This window comes from Terrapene carolina, unplaced genomic scaffold (genome assembly GCF_002925995.2).
Source record: "Terrapene carolina triunguis isolate 2854851 unplaced genomic scaffold, T_m_triunguis-2.0 Scaffold112, whole genome shotgun sequence".
NCBI lineage: Eukaryota > Metazoa > Chordata > Testudines > Emydidae > Terrapene > Terrapene triunguis.
In genome coordinates, this window is record NW_020664463.1 from 12,170,832 (window position 1) to 12,191,297 (window position 20,466).

Here is a 20,466-nt window from a genome sequence, read left to right on the forward strand (position 1 = left end):
GCCGCCGGAGCCCGGGCGGGGAAGTGCCCGCCCGGCGGCTGGGGTCCGGAGGCAAGGGGGCTGCCTGAAGCCCATAGCGCTCGGGCAGCTCGGCTCTTAAACAGAGCCGAAGAGTCAGGGGAGGAGCAGAGCCGCCATTTTCCCGGACATGTTCGGCTTTTTGGCAATTTCCCCCGGACGGGGGTTTGAGTGCCGAAAAGCCGGACATGTCCGGGAAAAAGAGGACGTATGGTAACCCTATCATGGGGATTGGCAGTAATCTTAAGGCAGGGCCCGTATTTCCAATAATTCTCACATGAACACGTTAACAGTAGAGCTCTGCTTTCGTGCTGTTAACAGCTGGCTACCACTGCAACTTATTAGAAACTCAGCTATTTACCAAAGTGGGCTCTTTATCTTGGTGACCTTCCAAGACAATCAGAGCCTTCTTGGAAGACCTTGAATCAGAACTGTTTGGATGTAAGAAGGGCAGTGCGGCACAGCACACAGCTCAGATCTCCCAGGATTCATATATTTGGAAGGCACTGTACCATGTATAACTGTAGAAGATAGTACAATGATACTCGAACTGTCACATCAAGGTCATAGTGTTCAGAGATCCTATTAATATCATGCATGGTAAGCAATTTATGAAAGAATTCACACAGCATTTGAAAAAAGTCATAAACATTATGATCTTAGTTGCTTTTTAAGATTATTTTTCTACTATACCATGATCTTGTAAAAACAGATAAAAAACATTTTAAATAATGCAGTTATTTATTGGACAGAATTTCGAAACATCAGTTTATGTATCACTTTATATTCCATTTATTAACAAAGCCACGTGCTTGGTTTGGCATTCATACCATTTCCACTGTTTAGAATGGGTTGTACTACAGTGGCTTTGGGTGCATGGGTAGTACTGAGACCTTGAATTGGTGCTGCCCAGAGGTCTTAGTACTGATAAAGAAAAGCCCCTGTAGGTTATTAAAGTGAAGGGTGAGAAGGAGAATTACAGATGATATAGCTGATGCAGACTAAGGCACTGATCTTCACTTCCTCTTCCTCATGTAACATTCCACCATATTCATTCTAATTACAACTCTCACTTTAATTCCCAACCCCTACAAGGAGATAATGAGCAAACAGAAGAGCTGCTGGCATTGCCCTTTGATGGAAACACTTGGCACTTTTTGATTGCAACATAACAGGCAACAGCTTCAGGAACATAGCCTGATTCTTATTCAATCACAATATTTCCTGGGGGGAGGGGCGGGGCGCAGAAGAAAATTTAGCAATATACAGTACGTGCATTCTGTATATTATGTGTTGCACACTTTTAACTGCTATTTGGGGAATGTAAAGGGATTTAATGGAAATTTTAGATATGGATGTTTTACCATCATTTTTATTTATTTATTTTATTTGTATTGTATTACGGTTGTGTGTAGGGACCTCATCGGAGATCTGGACCCCATTGTGCTAGGCACTGTAAACCTAAGAGACAGGTTTAAGGTGTTAGTGCACTGGAGCCTACGAACTAAGAGCGTAGAACCCACAGCCATGCAGAGCCCCACTAAGGTTAAAGGGGGCTCTACCCAGTAGAGGGGTTCAGCTGTGCAGTTGGCAATGCAGGATCAGGGCTCAATCCTTACATCTTTTCAGCTGGCCTGTGAAGCTGGTATGAACTATCTCATTTTACAGATGGAGAAACTGAGGCAGAAAGATTACGTGAGAGCTCAAAGCCATAGAAAGAGTCCAGATCTGGAATAGGAATTTAGGAATTCATGGCCTTTAAGTCCTATACTCCAACTGTTGTGCTAGACCACATTTCTCTACTTTAGTGCTCATAGAGCTTGTTCATTTGTGCGCGTACAATAATTTTGTTTTTAAAAAGTGAAGAGTATTCTTATATCCCGAATCCTTGCTGTTTACTTGGTAGTGTCCCAATACGTTTTCTCACAGACACTAATAATGAGCCAGATCCTCATGTGGACTAAATTGATGTTGCCTGGTGGAAGTCAGTGGAGCTGCACTGACTTGGACCAATTGAGGAACACATCTAATATGTTTAAAGAGTGGCTGCAGTTATAAAAGTTAGTGCAAAATGGCAACATGACCCAGATTGTCCCATTTACTGACCTCAGTGGAGGGGATCTTTCACGGGCTCATTTTCTCCTGCTTGGCTTTAAGGGGGATGCCACCTGTGCAGCAAAGTCTCCCGCCCCCCCCCCCACCATGACGAGGCAAAAGCCCCTCATGTGGGGCTCTACAAAGAGCTCCATAGAGTTATGGGAATAGAGCTGAGGTTAGAAAGTGATGAATCAGAGGACAGGCCACACTCTACAGTAGCACTTTATTGCTATCATAGGACAAGGACAAGGGAGCATTAAGGGGAGATTATCTTGAAAGAATTGATGAATTCAGAGTTATAGTGCTTCCCCTCCTCCCTCTTCATTCCACTCCCGTTTCTTCCTGCCAAGCAGAGCTTTCTTTCCCCTTTTGTCTGCTGACTGCTTGTGGAACAAGATGCACTGTGCCTTTAAGAAGTGTGGTTTTTCAGAAGGCTAATTTCTTGGCTTTGGCATGTGTTGAGGCATGTTTTCAGTTTGGCTGTGTGATTTATAAAATCTAAAACTGCATTCGTCTAGTGGGGTTTGTAACTATTTTCTGTAAAGAGGTGGAGTTCAACTCTCTGTTATTTAGTTGCACTCAAAAGAATAATCAGCATTTCTAGGATAATTCTCCCCTCCCCTCAACTCCCCCTGAAACGTGGGGAAAATCAAAGGAATTCATATATTTTTATTAATTAAAAAGAGATCTTTCTCCAGTGCCAATATTTAATTAAAAAGACCCTGCAAATCTTAATGAAATAACTGACAGGGCAAATTCTGTTCTGAGTTATGTTCCCATACATTCATCAGTATCACTGCTGTGTTCATTTTGTTGTCAGTGTGGTGGCATGCGTGGAACCGAGGGGATAATTTGGCCCTACACAGTTGCCAGCTTGCTTTATTTCATTGTGAGTCTCCTGATATTTGGAGTGTTTATTAAAGCCCCCGCTCCTGGAGTCATGTGAATAATATGAAAATCTCAGCTTGCTTTTTTTTTTTTAAATACGTTTCTGGCCCACTTGGTTGTCCAGAAAAGCTCGAAAATGTGACTCAATTGTACCCGAAAAGCTCAAAAGCCAGAAAGCAAATAAAAAGAATCCAATATTTATTATTTTTAAACTAATCTCATGATTTTTGGGGAGGGGGGGGAACCTGACTCAAGATTTTTGAATCCTTGGGATTGGCAATACCATAATAATTAAAATACAGCATTCAAAGTAACATATTCTAGTAAGAATAGATACACTTTAGGGTTCTACTTAAATTATTTTTTTTTAAACTATTTTCCATGCAGGGCCCTGGCACTGGACTGCAACAACAGTGCACACCACCTAGGACTGTCCACGTGTACTGGGAGACTAGACTCCCTTCAATAAACTCACATAACTGTCATTACTCTATATCAAAGTTGTGGTCTTTTTAAATCCTGGTCCTGCAAGTGACTCATTATGAACAAACCCCTGCACCCATACCAAGTCCCATTGACTTCATTAGGGTTTTGTGCAAGCTGTGGAATCCACCCATGCATAGTCACTGATTGGGTCCTACTGGAGGGAAGAATAGGTTTCCAAAGATCAGATCAAGAAGAATGGCTGAGTGGCAGTGTTGTGTATAGTAGTTAGCGTAGGAGACTGGACTCAAAGGGTCTGTTCCTGCTCTGCTACCATCTCACTGTGTGGTATTGGTCAAGTCACTTAACTTTTAGGCTACAGTCCCATGTGAATTAAAAAGGGACAGTAATACTTATCTGCTTCATGGCTGTGTGCTAGGATTGAATTAATTCATGTCTGTAAAGTACTTGGTGGGGCTTGACTCTATATAAGTGCCAGGTGTTGTTATTTAAGATTCATTAATTATTCATTATGGAGCCATGGCAACTCCCCTCCCTTTCCTGTGTCACTAGTTGTTTTTGGTGATCTCATCCCAAAAACTTGTGCAATACTTAAGCCTTCAGAAAGTCCCTGCTATTTAAACCCTTTATTCTGACGTGAGTGGTGGTTAGGGGCTGCTCTTTTAGTAAGAGGTTGCAGAGCAATGGCAGCTTTTATCTCTCAAAGACTATGCCTATACTTACAGCAGCATGTAGTGTAGAGACACTGCACACCCAGCTAGCATGTGCATAAATAGTATAGACTGAGAGGTACGGCTTAGGTGAGTAAAGCGTCCTACACACCTGAATGCCCAGAGAGCTTCTGCATGGCTCTCTACATGCCAGGCAGTGCCTCCAGCCTCTGTGCTGCTATTTTTAGCAGCGTAGTGTCCTGCTGCTGGAGCCTTTCCGCATGGCAGAGAAAGGATCCAGCAGTGAGGAAAGGCTCTGCCAGGGTGGAAGCAGTGGGGAAAGTCCCTGGCAGCAGGGAAAGGCCTGCTGCCAAAGCGTTTGCCCACTGCACAACCCTTTCGCTGCTGCTAGAGCCTTGCAAAGTACATGTGTAGTCCCTGTAGTCTACACACCACTGTTTAAGAGTAGATGCAGCCAAAGTCAGTCAGGGAGCACTGTTGCTCCTCCACCCCCCCCCTTAACCATCCCTTCTTTCCTCTTTGCCCCTTACGCCAGGCAGCACTATGCTTTTCTGAGCATCATGGCCTAGCAGCCAGTGATTAGAGTATGGGGCTGGGAATTAGAACTCTTGGGTTCTATTCACAAGTCTGCTCTGGCTCACTGTGTGATCTAGGGCTTTCCCCGTGTGCTTCATTTTAAATGGGTATAATAAATTTTGCTTAATTCCCAGTGGTTTCAGGCTGAATTAGGACTTGTCTACATGGGGCTGTTAATGAGAAGTAAAGTAGGAGGCCAATTTAAAGCACACTAGCTACTCTGGTTTCACCAGGTAGACAAGCCCTTAGTTCATGCTTATAAAGTGATTGAGCTCTGTGAATGAAAGCTGCAATGTAAGTTCTAAATACCTTTCTGTTGTTATGAATGTAGGCAATCTTCATTGAAAGCAAAGTAGCTTATCTGTAAATCAACATTTGATCAGGTGGAGGCATAGATTCCACGTTAGTGGGAGGGAGAAGTTGGGTAAACAAACCCTGCCCACTTCTACTGAACAGAGAAAACTGTAGTGGAAGTAGAAATGATTCTCATCCCTTGTGGTTTGTTTTGTGTGTAACACAGACTTTGAATGTAGTAGTCAAAAGCAGAGGCCAGTTATTGAGACTGTTGGATAGAAATGAGTGCAGTTCAGCTATTGATGTGGAATTTGAAGTGACAGAATGAGAGAGCTCTTTTCCTTCTGTTAGCAAGGTTCCAAGGTTTAGTGTGAAGCCCGGTACTGCTTTTTTTTTCAGCAGCACTTCCTATGGGCAGTTGAAAACATATCACAAGCACTGAGAGTACTCAAGTGAGCAAGTGGAGCATTCAAAGGAAGAAGAGCAATTAAGAGAGGAATTTAAAAATTATCATTGCATTAAGAGAATTGTTAATATACAGGCATAACCAATGTGCAGTTGCAAGCTTTCCTGTGCTGTCAAGAAAGGAGAAGGAACTAAAATTTCAAGAAAGATTTAATCCACATTTTGTAAAACCTATCGAGTTCACAACAGGTGAGAAGCAGTAAATGTTTCCTCCAAAGGAAACTAGAAACCAAGGCAGAATTACATTAGCACAGATTAACCGGGTTATCAGCTAGTCATTTAATTAAACAGAGTAAATCCTTGCTTAGCTGAACCACCTCACCAGAAAAACTCTCCTTAATACAAATGATGTTCCCCAATTTCCCCCTTTGTTCATGCAGTTAAATTAAATGTCCATCCTATTTGAACAAATAGGGTTCTACTGTATCTATTTTAGGTCACTGATTTGTATGCTGTAGAAGCTATCTCATTGTTTAGAATACAGTGATATACTGTTGTGTGTTTTCCCTTTGCTGCCTTATATATAGTGGATTGTTGTTTGTTTGTTTTGTTTTGTTTTGTTTGAGGGGTTTAAACATTTGGAACAGAGTAGAAATAACCAAGTCTTTGTACAAAGGTGGGTTAGATTTAGACCTTTATCTTAAAAATGAATTTTTCATATTTCATACATTATGATGCCCATCTCCCATACTTCAAGTTTTTGGGTGGGAGGGGCAGCCAACAGAAAATTAAACCCAATCTTCACTTGACCGTTAATATTAGCCCAAGATAAAATGTGTTTTTTTCCCCTGTGTGATCTGATCATTTCCCCCTCCCGCCCAAACAATATGCAAAGAGCTGAGCCAAATTTCAGGCTGCGGGGTGGGGGGGAAGAGGTAATAAATAAATAAATTCAGATTTTGACAATGCTTACAAATTATTGATTCAGATAAGGCATCTATGAATTTCAAAATCTGTTTTCACTCCTCTAATTTATATTAATTTGTTATTAAGGACATACATATACTTAGGCATGGCAGAATTTGAAGGATAATATCTGTTTATTTTTAAGCATTTTTTCTCTTTTTATTGTTTACAGTTGTAGGAAATTATGGGGGGAGTATCAGACAAAGGGCAGGTCAGGCAATAATTATTTAATGACCGTAGACATTGAGATTCAAAAAGTTAATGTTTGTAACCATTAAAACACAGATTGTCAACATCACATGTCAAAATATACAAAGTAAATATCCTTAAATCAAACTCTAATATGTTCTCAAGTAGCATTTTTCTTTCTCCTGTACAATTTGATAAGTATCGATGAAAATATTTTTTCATCAGTTTGCGTGTGTATGGTGAAATTGATGTTTACTGACATTTGCTAATAAAAATCGAATCCTTCCAAGCCTACATATACTCAAAATGTATTCACAGAACTAGGCAGCTGACTTTCATATACAAGAAAAACAAATGAAACAAATAATTATAAATGTTCTGTGCAATTTTATCCCACAAGAAGGTCCAAATTCTGATACCGTTATGCTGAATAGTATCTTACTCTGCGAGTAGTCCTTTTGGTTTAAATTGGGCTGTTTGCTGAGTAATCTGTTACTATATGAATCTGGCCCCAAGTGTTGTGTAATGCTCACCTGATGCCTGTCCAACCTGATGCTATATTACAAGCTATTCTCTTTTTAGAAATCTCGTTACAAAGGTCGGTCAGTACTTAATTGATAAGGAAAACATTTGTGATTTGAAACAGAATCTTGGTGCAACAAGTCAAACATTGGCTAGAATCTTCCACCATCATTTTCGTAAATATTACAGTGTCAGAGAGAGCAGGATGTTCTTCCCTTTGAAGATAACTGAGCTGGGGCTTTTGTTGAGACTAGACATGCCCCGGATTGTGAAGCTGTTATTTCAATTAAAAAACATTAATAAATCCCAAATAGTTAATCCTCTTGTTCACTCTATTTAACCTCTGAAATTCCTCAAAATGAAAGCACCAGCTTCTACTTTTTAGTCTGTATTCATTTTTCTTTCTTTTTTTTAATACTCTCACTCTTGTGGCTTATCAGACGCTTTCAGTTTAAACAGCCTCTGAGGCAAACAGTAGGTTTGTGCCGTGTGTGTGTGTGTGTGTGCGCGCGCGTATGTGAATGTGTTTGTGTGTGTGTGTAAGTGTCGTAACGTGGCGGGGCATAGGCAGTTATGAAACTTTCCAATAAAGTCTCAGTGCGTCAGTATTGGTTGGTTGTTGTTTTTTTCCGTTGCCCTCTGATTTCATTTCCAGTTATGAGTGAAGAGAGAGGGCTGGGGGAAAAAAAACTCAAAAAACCAGTTGACTGATGAAAGCAGCAATTCCCATGACAGGTGGAGCATGCAGCATGTTGAATGAGACTCTTCATTTTTGGTGCACCGGGACGGGGGAAGGGGAAATCTTTCCACTTTGGGCAGCTGCTGGTTAAAAGGGGCCCCAGCAAACTGTTAAAGCAGCAGCAAGAAGTTTGGCTTTAATTTTTTAAAAGGACTGGAGAAATTATTAACCACAGTTTATGACGTCACAGTTGATCTGATTAAAGGTTTGTTTTCTTGCTGGCAGAGGTGTGCTCTGTAGAGACTGGTTCTCTCTTCTTTTTTTTTTTAAGTTTCTTTTTTGAACAACAAACGGAGAGAACTGCTCGCATTGCTGCTGCTGCTGCTCCAGCTGCGTGTGTGTGTGTGTAAAAAGGATGGTGTATCTGTAGCTGCCACGCACAAACACACATTTGACCATGAGGACTCTTCGCAGGTTGAAGTTCATGAGTTCGCCCAGCCTCAGTGATCTGGGCAAGAGAGAGCAGGCAGCCTTGGATGAGCGGGGGACCCAGCAGCGACGGGCCTGCTCCAACGCTACCTGGAACAGGTAAGGTCTTGCTCGATGCACTTCCTCACCTGGAGCTTCTAAGCTCTCCGACAGCAGCTGGCATGCTTAATTCCACAATTACAATCTCTTTCTCTTTTTCGCAGTCTGGGATAGTTTGTTCCTAACAGTGCTTTATTTCAGGAACGTAACAACACATTGGCTTTTGCATTAAGGTATTACATGTAACCAGAGACATGTTTAGTAACAGATAGGAGCAACTCTTTGAGGCTGCTATTAACCTTTCTCTGAATGCTGACAGAAAAATAAGTCTTGCCCTCCTGAAGATGGTTCAACCTATGCTTCATTCTGACAGGCAGGAACTTTTTTCAAAGCACCAAAATACAAATATGTTCTTATACCTTGCTAGACATTTTAGTTCAAGGTTGATTTGGTTTTGTTTAAAAGTGTGTCTGTGTATATTCTGCTTTGCTGTGCTTTCTGTATGTTTTGGAAGGGGGAAAAATAATTCCTTACTTTTTTCTGTGTATGATTTCTATGTCTATCAGTGTTTGTCAAAATAGATAGTGGAACTTTTTCAAGTAACTTACGGGAACATTTTCCAAAGTGAGTGACTTAGGCATTTAAGAGCCTAAGTCCCATTGACTTTAATTGAGACATTGACTGCTAGGTGCCTAAGGCACCGATTTTAAAAAGTATTTAGGTGCCTAACTCCCATTAATATCAGGGTGCCTAAACACCTTTAAAAAAGCTGGCCTTAAGTCAATTTTTTGAAAATAGGACTTAGGCGCTTTGGAAAATGTTACTGATAGGTATTTTTAAAAAGCACTGAGATATATTTACAGCAAGAGAGAAATCACTGGAGTGGCCAGGAGAACAAATTTCCTAATAGGATTGTGCCATTGTGCAAAAAAAGATTCCAAGAAACCACATCATCTATCACTATGACTGTGCCATTATTTATTTATTTATTTATTTCTTATAAATTCTTTAAGTACGAGCAGCTTGTTAGGTATTATAATAATACAAGACACAACGGAGACACTGTCCCAGCCCTGAGAAGTTTGCAGCTTAAATAATACAAGTATGCACAGGGAGATCCAGATGACGGTGCTAATTCAAGATTTGCCACCCTTACTCGTGTTGAGTAGTACTTCACTTAGCTACTTGTCCCACGGGAATCAGTAAGGCTGCTCACAGAGTAAAGGCTGCTCGGTGTGAGTCAGGGTGACAGAATAGGGTCCTCAGAACTTTTTCATAATGGTGTGCTGACAGCTTTCACTGGCCGAGATTAGCATTTATGGGCCTCCTAGGAGAAGCGAGTTGTCAGGACGGATTTGAACGGAGAGGGTGTGGCTGCCTGGCATAGTGGGATAGGGAGGGTTTAGGGGACGGTATGGAAGGGGTCTCATGGTGCTGCATGAGCACTGAGAAAAGTGCTGCATGAGCACTGTTCACATTCGCTGTCTCTACTGTTGGTGCAAAACACAGTCCAAGAACTGGTCAGATAAGAGCGGGTTATTTATTTATTTTTGAATTTGGAAAAGGTGGGGACAGTTATGATCAATGGGTATTTCCCATCTGTCTGTGGGAGACTTGTTAGATCTTCTGTGCATTTAATTAATCACGCATCACGTACTGTTTAAACCATGCATGTGTGAGCAATCTCTTTACTGGTTTGTGAACTCGGTGACTGACCTTTCCTTTTTGCCACGAGGTCATCTTTCCCTTCACTGTGAATACACTGGCACACTGAACTTCCATAGCACGCATCTTTGAAATCCCTCTGGAGAAGCCCCACACTGCTTAATTTTGCAAACAGAGTGAGCATCAGTGTATGTGTCCCAATGTGCTCTGAAGTCATGATAAATATTACAAAACTGATTTTTAGAGACTGCAGGCCCTGCATTTCATAGTAAATAATAGAAGGCCCTCTCTGCAGCAAAACAAGGGGATAAACGTAGCTCTTTCTTGCAACTTAATGCAGCTCATATCCTGTCTTGGCTTTAAGGATCTCAGTACCTTAGCAGATACTTTACACACTCTGTAAAATTTATCTTCATCATTTCATCTCCGGACAATTGAGGCTTCAATAATGGGTTAGCTATTCATACTTTGAAACAATTATCTGAAATCTGGTTAAGATTTTCAGATGTGACACAAAAAAAAGTGCAAGATTTTGAAAAGTGACCCTTGACTTTGGGTGACTCAAAGTTTAGGTGCCCAACCTAACTTTAGGTGCCCAACTTTAAAAAGGGGCCTGATTTTCAGAGTGCAGGTGTTCAGCACTCTCTGAAATGCAGGACTCAGGAACTTTTTTAAGGCGTCTCCAGTTGGGCACCTAAGCTTTGGGTCACCCAGAATCACTGGTCACTTTTGAAAACCTTTGCCATGCATGTGTTTTGTTTTGTTTTTGTTTGGTTCCTTGGGTTTGGTTTGGTTGTTTGTTTGGTTCCTTGGGTTTGGTTTGGTTGTTTGGTTGTTCTGTAAAACAAAAGTGTTTTTTAACAAAAACATTTCTAAGTACTGTCCTCAAACATTATCCTTTGGCTTATGTACTGCCTTCCTTATAGGAGAACGATTTCTGCTATTTCAATCAGTGTACTATTAAACATTCTTGCTAATCAGGGGAGTGATAAGAAGCACCAGAAATGCCTTCCATTCTCATCAAGCCAGAATCTATTATGTTTAAATATTAGTTGCCATTTCCCCCTTAATTTTAGCAGCTGTGCTTGGGTGACGGTTTGTGGGTGTGTGTTTGCAAGAGGCTTTGAGCCTGATTAAGTAAAGCTGATGCAAGGAGGTGTGAAATACAACCCCTCAGAATGCCCCTGCTCCAGCCAAGCCCATTGCTCATGAGAGGATACTCATCCTTCGGGAGGACAGGCAATGACCCTGTCTCTGCCCTGTGTCAGAGTACTGTGGGAGGCCACATTTCATTTTCCCAAGGTTCCCTATAACAGTAGTTCTCAAACTGTTGTACTGGTGACCCCTTTCACACAGCAAGCCTCTGAGTGTGACCCCCCTAATAAATTAAAAACACTTTTTTATATATTTAACACCATTATAAATGCTGGAGGCAAAGCAGGGTTTGGGGTGGAGGCTGACAGCTCGCGACCCCCCAGGTAATAACCTGGCGACCCCCTGAGAGGTCCCGACCCCCAGTTTGAGAATCTCTGCCCTATAAGCTTTGCCAGTGAAAGTTTTGGAAGAGAGCCACTCAAGTCAGTGCTCTCTCTAGTCAGCCTCACCACACACCTTTTTCTGGCTGTGTTACACACTTTTGAGCCCATGCTGCCCCCTCCAGAAGTAGAGTTGTGGCTACTTCATGTGCCAAAATGAGCTATCTGGCAAAGTTTCCTTCACTCAGGCTAGGTCTACACTACCCGTCTGAATCGGCGGGTAGAAATCGACCTCTCGGGGATCGATTTATCGCGTCCCGTCAGGACGCGACAATCGATCCCCGAATCGACGCTCTTACTCCACCAGCGAAGGTGGGAGTAAGAGCCGTCGACGGGAAGCCGCGGAGGTCGATTTTGCCGCCGTCCTCACAGCGGGGTAAGTCGGCTGCGATATGTCGAATTCAGCTACGCTATTCGCGTAGCTGAATTTGCGTATCTTAAATCGACCCCCACCTGTAGTGAAGACGTAGCCCAAGTCTTCTGTGTTGATATCCGCTTAAGCCCTTGGGATTGTATTTGTGACAGGGTGAATTCTGCCCTTTGTAGCTAGGTGAGGGCAAATTGCAGGAGACTGGGTTCCATTTCTGTCATTGCCCAGCTCCCCGCTGGCACATTGCATTCTTAGCAAGGTTTCTTCCTCTGCAGGGATGTTCCTTCATCTCTGCAGCTACAGTACTGTAAAACAGCATGAAACTGTCAAATCAAATGGAAGTAAACCATTGTTGAGCTTCTGCCTACTACTACGTAAATTAGACTTTGTGGGCACAGCCTCTTCTGTCCCTCTTTTCCATGAACCCCAAAAGCAGTGTGTACCAACTCACCAGCCAACGCATGTTCACTAGCAACTAGAAGCAGCATAATTGAACAATACAACTTCATTAGAGCTCACAAAATTGGCATTGGATTAAAATAATTTAGGTTCTTTTACAGGCATTGTCTTCAACTGCTTATTTGCTGCTGCAGCAGTAAATAGGGCTGAATACTGATTAAACCGATTGGACTGAGAAACCCAAGGTTTATAATCTTTATAATCTGATAGCCAAGGGGGCCCCTCTGAGGGCAAAGGAAATCCAAAGAGAGGTTTTCTTTGACTGAGCTGGCACTGACTGCCTAATCAGTGGTTAATACTGGCTGGATTCTGCCATGGAAAAGCCTATAGTGAAACGAACATATATTCTCCTTGGTGTTAGGGAAAAAAGGGAAAATGAAGAAGTAGGAGGTAGTGAATAAAATAAGCTAAAATATAAGGAGGAGGAGGAGATGTTTCTTACAATAATGAAATCAACGGTAAATCCAAGATGAGAAACATGATTAGGAACAATCTGAATTAGTTTTTGCAGGAATATAGTATGCATAGTAGCTTGCCATTAAGTAGTGCTCAGTGGAGGGTGCAATGTTTCATCTTGAATTAAAAATCCCTGTCTTTTCAGATTACAGCAGGGCTTTCCTAATGAAAGAAACTTTGAAATGTGTCAAACTGAAAGTACTGAGCTTTCACTTTTGTTAGGACATTTTTCCCTTTCCCACATTGGCTAATTATTCAGAGATACAGTATTTGTATTGATTTAGCTCCTTCTTCCCAGACCTTCTCAATGGGATCCACTTTTGAGAGAGAGTTTGGTTTGAACACAGGAACAAATGGGAGCCAAAAACTCCTTACTTCTACTCCTGACTCCGACACTAACTCTTTTTGTTACACTTCGGGGAAGCTACTTAACCCTCTGTGCCTCAATTTCCCTATCTGCAAAAGAGGGATAATAATGTTCATCTCCCTCACAACTGGGTTTACAGTTGATGCAGTTAATGAATGAATGGTTGTAAAGCACTTCGAAGACTTTGTGTTTTAATAAATTTATTTATTTTCATTAAATGTTTGACAAACAACTTAATTTCAGTCTATGGGTGTTTGAAAATTGTTCACTTTGGGCACAATTTTCAGAAGTACCAAAGTGACTTAGAAGCTCAGAAGTGATTTAGGCACTTAAAAGCTTAAGTTCCCTTGACTTTTAGTGAGATTCACATGGTACAGTTTCTGTTCACTGATTGTTTGACTGGAACTTTTTGAATAGGAGAATTACAAATAGCAATTACCGAATACTTGGGTGTACTCTCACATACCCTTCTTTGCATATGAGTTCATATTTATTTACAGACTAGCAATTACCTAAAAATGTGCATAAACAAAAACTCATTTACACACCTTTGTTTGGAAATATCAAGTGAAAAGGGTGGTGGTCGAAATGAACAGGTGGTCAGATTTCAAACTAAAGTTAATCAATAGATCTGGATGAGAAATAGTTTTCCCGTCTGTGAATATTTTCAAGAATTAGACATTTTTTCCTATATCGAATCAGGATGAAAACTCGAAATCTTGAAAATATTCAAAACCTGAAAAATCAGTTTTATTTTGAGTCAATCAAAATGTTTTGTTTTGATCATTTCTAAATATTTCATTTTCAGTTTGGCTGTTTTTTCTTTGATTCTCTTTTTCCCCCCGACCAATTAGTTTAAATTTTTAAACAAAAAGTTGTGTAATACCCGAAATATCTCAACCTCTTTTCCAGTCAGAAAATTTGGTAAACCCGACCCTGTTGTACAGACAGTTTCACTTGTGATGAATTGGCATTTTTCAACAAAAACATAATTCATAGGAAAAATTCCTTACCAGCTCTTTTGTTTTTTTTGAGCCCAGGTTTGCAATAGTTCCTCAGCTCGACGTACAACTTTTGCCCATTGGAAAGAGAGGTGTTTAATCTTAACTATATCTGGTTTTAAAACAATACGAATTATAGATTTAGGATGATATTTTCAGATTTGCTGAGCACCCATAACACCCATTGAATCAGTGAGCAGCTGTGGGCGCTCAATAACTCTGAGAATAAATCCTGTCCTGTCAGAGAGCCATTCAACAGCCCATGTGCAATGAGTTTGTTTGGTCTCAGGCTAGTTACACAGTGGCCAGGAGTCCATATCTTTTAAAAAAACACCCCTTCTGCCTTGGTGCTAATTACAATGCGGGTTAGGAGCCTCCGCAGAGAATCAAACAGTGAATAGGCTAGAACGATACTCTTAACCTCTTTGGGGTCCCTTTACTTTAAGGCATAGTGTTGGGGAAGCCGACCCTGCTCTTGTTTAATAAGAGATTAGTTCATCCCTAGTTATAGAATACAAAGTGCCATGCCCTTGCCTTTCTGAGGAAATCGATTGGGCAAACAGTAGAACATAGGTGCTCTCCTCATAGGTGTGAGGTAGAACGTCAACTCAGCTGATTTTACCGTTGTTCTTGTGAGTTCATTCTCCCTTTCAGTTAGTGTTCTTTTGGCATTCTACTGCAGTCTGTGGTAACTGTGGGATGTATAAATATGAGAGATCAGTGCAGCCTTTGGCAAGTCTCCCAAACAGGCCAGCATGGGCTTCCTGTCAAAAACATTCCTATCTTCAGCAGCTCACAGCCATGCTGCTTCTTTGCCTTTTGTGATAGGTCTTCACTGCCATGGTGTATTTGAATGTGTTAATTCTCAGGAAATGCTTGATTAGTCTTTTGTTTTGGATACAAATAATTTTAAATTGTCACAAGAGCTTATCTTGAAAAAGTGACAGGTGGACAGCTGTGGAGAGCCATGTTACACTATCTTTACATTCACCTTTGTTCAAGTTTCATTTCTTATAGTACAGTATCTTTTTACACATGCATATACTTTTGTGTGTAGGTCAGCTTCAGATTGTGTTTTTTATATTCTAACAAAGGCTAGGGCATTAGGGGAAATATTTGTATTTTCAGCATAGAATGTAATCTCCAAACTACAGGGAAACCCGTAGCAAGTACATTTCTGTCTTGTTACTTGCATGCTTACCTGCATTGCATATCCACCTATTAAACCCAACGAGTAATCTAGATTTGGTGTTCTCCAGCCTTTTTATTCATTTTGTATGACGATGTCTGTACTATAGGTGCTACAGTAGCACAGCTACAGCTCTGTAGCTAAGCCTCTGTAGCACCGTAGGAAGAGGCTTTTCCTGTCACTTAGGTAATCTGCCTCTCCAGATGGTAGTGGTTAAGTTGATGGAAACATTGTCAGCCTTGCATGTCTATTTCAGGGGTTAGGTCAGCATAATTGTGGTGCTCAAGACTGAATTTTTCACACCCTGAGTTCCATAGCTATGTCAATATAACTTCTTAAGTATAGACTTGTCCTAAGAAAGAGCCCCGCTTACTGACCTACCTTTTTTCTCAACCCTCTCTCCCATCTCCCACTTCTGGATTCACAAACTGTTTGATTCTGCAGATACAGGAAGGGCTCTTTAAACCATTGGTGGCTCATCATGACTCACAGTTTGAGGAAACAGTGACTTAGGCTAATTAGTCTGGTACTTCACAGAAGCCAACTAGCAGTTGAAGAGAGAGAGAACGCAGTCCTCCTACTGTACCCAGATTAGACAGTGCTACGCTACCACACTAATTTACAGAGCTCCACATATAACACTGGGAGGCTTTCAGTTCTTATAAAATAAAATAAAATAAAAAATAAATAAAATTTATAACTTGCTGCAGTTATGAAAAACAAGCTGCTTGCTGCCGATTCAGCCCTGTCATGAAAATAGCTTAAGCTTTGTAGGGACTCAGGATGTCTACTCCTCTACTGCAGTCTTGACACGTTACAACTTTCTACTCTTCTCATAGGTAACTGGAAACCTCAATCCTCCGATCCCCTAATACGCCCCACAAGCACTCTCTCGGTTCTGGACACATTACTGGTCCTATATTCCAGGGGTCGGCAACCTTTCAGAAGTGGTGTGCTGAGTCTTCATTTATTCACTCTAATTTAAGGTTTTGCGTGCCAGTAATACATTTTAACGTTTTTAGAAGGTGTCTTTCTATAAGGCTACGTCTTCACTACAAGGGGGGGTCGATTTAAGATACGCAAATTTGCGTAGCTGAATTCGACTTATCGCAGCCGACTTACCCCGCTGTAAGGACGGTGGCAAAATCGACCTCCGCGGCTTCCTGTCGACAGCTCTTACTCCCACCTTCGCTGGTGGAGTAAGAGCGTCGATTCGGGGATCGATTGTCGCGTCCCGACGGGACGCGATAAATCGATCCCCGAGAGGTCGATTTCTACCCGCCGATTCAGGCGGGTAGTGTAGACCTAGCCTCAGTCTATAATATATAACTAAACTATTGTTGTATGTAAAGTAAATAAGATTTTTAAAATGTTTAAGAAACTTAATTTAAAATTAAATTAAAATACAGAGCCCCCCAGACCGGTGGCCAGGACCCGGGCAGTGTGAGTGCCACGGAAAATCAGCTCATGTGCCGTTTTTGGCACGCGTGCCATAGGTTGCCTACCCCTGCTATATTCTTTGCCCTCTGCCCACATCCAGCACTCCTCGGGGATGGGAATCCAGCCCCCCATCTCAGCTGTCATGGCATAGGAGTGTCAGGTGGGGGACTGGATGAAGACAAGTTCACCCAATAAATCGTCTGTCTTTTCAGAAGCAGGAGAGAGCAGGGAGCAGGGGAGACATGAGATCAAATGGCTATGCAGAGGGAGTGCAGATCTCCTTTAACTAGCCATGGCCCAACCACAACTGGAGGAGCCAATTCAGACTTCCCAGCTCCTGCTCTTCTTGTGATGTGGATACTTTTGTCCATTACGAACTGAACTGAGATCATCAACTTATGTCACATAGGTCACCAAACGCCTATCAGATGGTAAAGACATGATCATTACCAGCCTGGATTTTATTCATACTGATGACAGACTGTGTGCGTGCATTTGTGTGTGTGTGTGTGTGTGAAGCTGAAGTAAATTGCAGTAGTCAGTGGAGCTACACTGATTTACACCAGCCGAGGAACTGTCCCATCAATCCATACGTATGTGCAGTCTTTCCGAAACTGTGCAACCTCCTGCAGGGTAAGCATAGGTGCCAACTTTGTGGGTGCTCTGGGGCTGGAGCACCCATGGAAAAAAAAATAGTGGGTGCTCAGCACCCACCAGCCACCCGCTGATCAGCTGTTCTGTGGGCCCTGCCAATCAACTCTTCCCTCACCCCCCCCAGCACCTCCTTCCCACCACCGATCAGCTGTTCGGCAGTGGGCGAGAGGCGCTGGGGGGAGGAGGAGTGGGAGCGGGAAGAGGCGGAGGAGGGCGTACTTGGGAGAGGGGGTGGTGTGGAGCCTTGGGGGAGGGGCGGAGTGGGGGTATGAAGAGGCAGAGCGAAGATTGGGTCTTGGGGAAAGTGGTGGAGTGGGGCGGGGCCACGAGGCCTGGGGAAAGCTGAAAGTCGGCGCCTCTGAGTGTAAGTAAATGATTGGATTTTTTTACTTCATTTGTGTGCTGCTCAGATACACCAACTCGCATGTGTGCGTGCGCATGTACAGTAACTCCTCACTTAAAAGTCGTCCCGGTTAACATTGTTTCGTTATTAGGTTGCTGCTCTATTAGAGAACATACTCATTTAAAGTCGCGCAATGTTCCGTTTTATAAGGTTGTTTGGCTTGCCCCATTCCGCCCGCCCGGCACTCCTGCTGGGGAGCAGGGTCGGGGCGCGGGGCTTACCCCACTCCACCCACCCGGTATTCCAACCAGGGAGTGGGCAAGCCCCCGACCCAGCTTCCCGGCAGGAGCACCGGGTGGGTGGAACGAGGCAAGCGTCCATGCCCCAACTGCGCTCCCCGGCTGGAACGCTGGGCCGGCAGAGCAGGGCAAGCCCCCACGTCCTGACTCCGCTCCCCGGCAGGAGCGCCAGGCAGGCGGAGTGGGGCACGCCCCCGCACCCCGACGCCACTACACCCCTGCCTCAACCAAGCTTCACAGTCATCATTAGGGAGTCCAGTATTAAATTGTTTGTTTAAAATTATTTAAAACTTATACTGTATATGTATATAATGTCTTTTCTCTGGCAAAAATTTTCCCCCTGGAACCTAGCCTTCCCCAATTTACATTAATTCTTATGGGGAAATTGGATTCGCTTAACATCGTTTCGCTTAAAGTAGCATTTTTCAGGAACCAAACTACAACGTTAAGCGAGGAGTTACTGTACTCACACACACAACACGCCTTTCTTGCACCCCATTCTCCCACTACATGACACATGAAACCACTTTGAAGGTAAAGGGAATTGCTCGTATTCTGAAGGAGAAGAATCAGTCCATGAGCAGTTGTGATGTATGAGGGAGAAGAAGCCATATCTTTGTACCTCTACACTTAGAGTGCATCAGTAGATTAAAACTGTTTTGAACTTGTACGTTCAGTAGTATAAACAAGTGGGTTCTCATCTGGGCTGAAGGTTACAACATTATTCAGCATTGGGGAGTTTATCTGTACTCAGCAAGTGCACAGATGGTTCAAGAAACAGATGGATTTTGTTGTCTTTTTTGGGACTGCAGTTTGGTTTCTTACTCTGCTTTGCTCTTGTAAATATTTTATTTACAGTCCCAAAATATTATATAGATCTAAGTTTAGTGCATTGAAAGACATGATAATGGCTTAAAAAAGTACCAAAAATGAAAATTGTGTGTAGCATTTTGTACAATCCTATGGATAATAACATTTGGCATTGGCTTGTGAGGAGGGCCGTCATGTTGCGAGGATGAGATAGCAGACAGTCATGAAGATCATTAGCTAGAACCAAAGAGGATCTTATGTGCCATTGTGCCAGTGGCTCATGGGCCTGTCTGGCTTTGTATGTATCCCATTATCAAACTTCTGATGCATGCGGTTTGCCTGTATTTTGTATTCTTAATAAATTTCATATTGTTGCTAAAAGCATAACCAATTGCTTGACAACACTTGCAGTGTAAGTGACCAAATAACCAACCATAGCCAAATTTATTGTGTAAAATCAAAGCAGAATTATACAGAAAGGAATGAGTTAATAGCACACCAATCCTTCTGAGAAGCTTGTTTCTTGCAGCATGCAGTTCATCTTACGCAGAAGGTGTACTTTGAAATATGTATTCAAAACCACCTCCTTTATACCAGACCTGTTTACAAGTTAGAGGTCTTTCTGTGTACATTACTGAGTTCTAACCCACCAATTTGTACTAGTCCAGTACCTTTCTTATCTCTTGTTTTCTTCCTGGTACTATCAGCCTGTGACAGTACCTCCCAAGCTTGTACCAGTGCAGAACATTCACATATCTTGTCTTTGTATTTTGTATTTTCCAGTGCCAAAGCTGACTTCAGCTTTGCAGGGTATTGTGGGATACATATCTCTTGATATAAGTAAACAGATTTGTGGAAAAATTATATTACCATTCAGTTAGTGCAGTGGTTCTCAAACTTTTGTACTGGTGACCCCTTTCACATAGCAAGCCTCTGAGTGTGACCCCCACCCCCTTATAAATTAAAAACACTTTTTTATATATTTAATGCCATTATAAATGCTGGAGGCAAAGCGGGGTTTGGCGTGGAGGCTGACAGCTCACGACCCCCCATGTAATAACCTCACGACCCCTTGAGCGGTCCCGACCCCCAGTTTGAGAACCCCTGAGTTAGCGTAACTTTCAGACATCTGTATATGCAGTGTAGTTGTAGCTGTGTCAGTCCCTGGATATTAGAGAGACAAGGTGGGTGAGGTAATATATTTTATTGGACCAACTTCAGTTGGTGAGAAAGACAAGCTTTCAAGCCACACAGAAGTCTTCCTCAGTTCTGGGAAAGGTACTTAGGCTATGTCTACACTGGCACTTTTGTCGCTAAAGCTTTTGTCACTCAGGAGTGTGAAAAAACACCCCCCTGAATGACAAAACTTTGAGCGATGAAAAGCGCCGGTGTGGCTAGCGCCCCTCGGGGGTGGTTTTATTTTGTCGATAAAGAGCAGCCACACATCGTGACTTACAGTGGTGCGGCTGCAGTGGCACAGCCGCGCCATTGTAAGGTGCGCTGTGTAGAGAGACATAACCTTAGAGTGTCACAGCTAAATACAAGATGGAACAGATGGTTTATCCTAAGTAGTTAGCACATACTCTAATATTGCCCAAGTG

General features: G+C 42.4%; 1 protein-coding gene across 3 annotated transcripts in view; it reads left to right on the forward strand.

Annotated features, from left to right (window-relative positions):
- Positions 1-20,466, forward strand: part of LOC112109791 (proline-rich protein 5) — a 423,972-nt gene that overhangs the window by 48,307 nt on the left and 355,199 nt on the right. For 2 of the 3 annotated variants that reach the window (XM_026652268.2, XM_024213814.3), the window contains exon 3: positions 8,081-8,337. In XM_026652268.2, the coding sequence (XP_026508053.1) occupies positions 8,207-8,337 (131 nt within the window). In that variant the 5' untranslated portion in view covers positions 8,081-8,206. The remainder of the gene's footprint in view (positions 1-8,080; positions 8,338-20,466) is intronic. The other variant, XM_024213841.3, reaches the window with a different exon arrangement.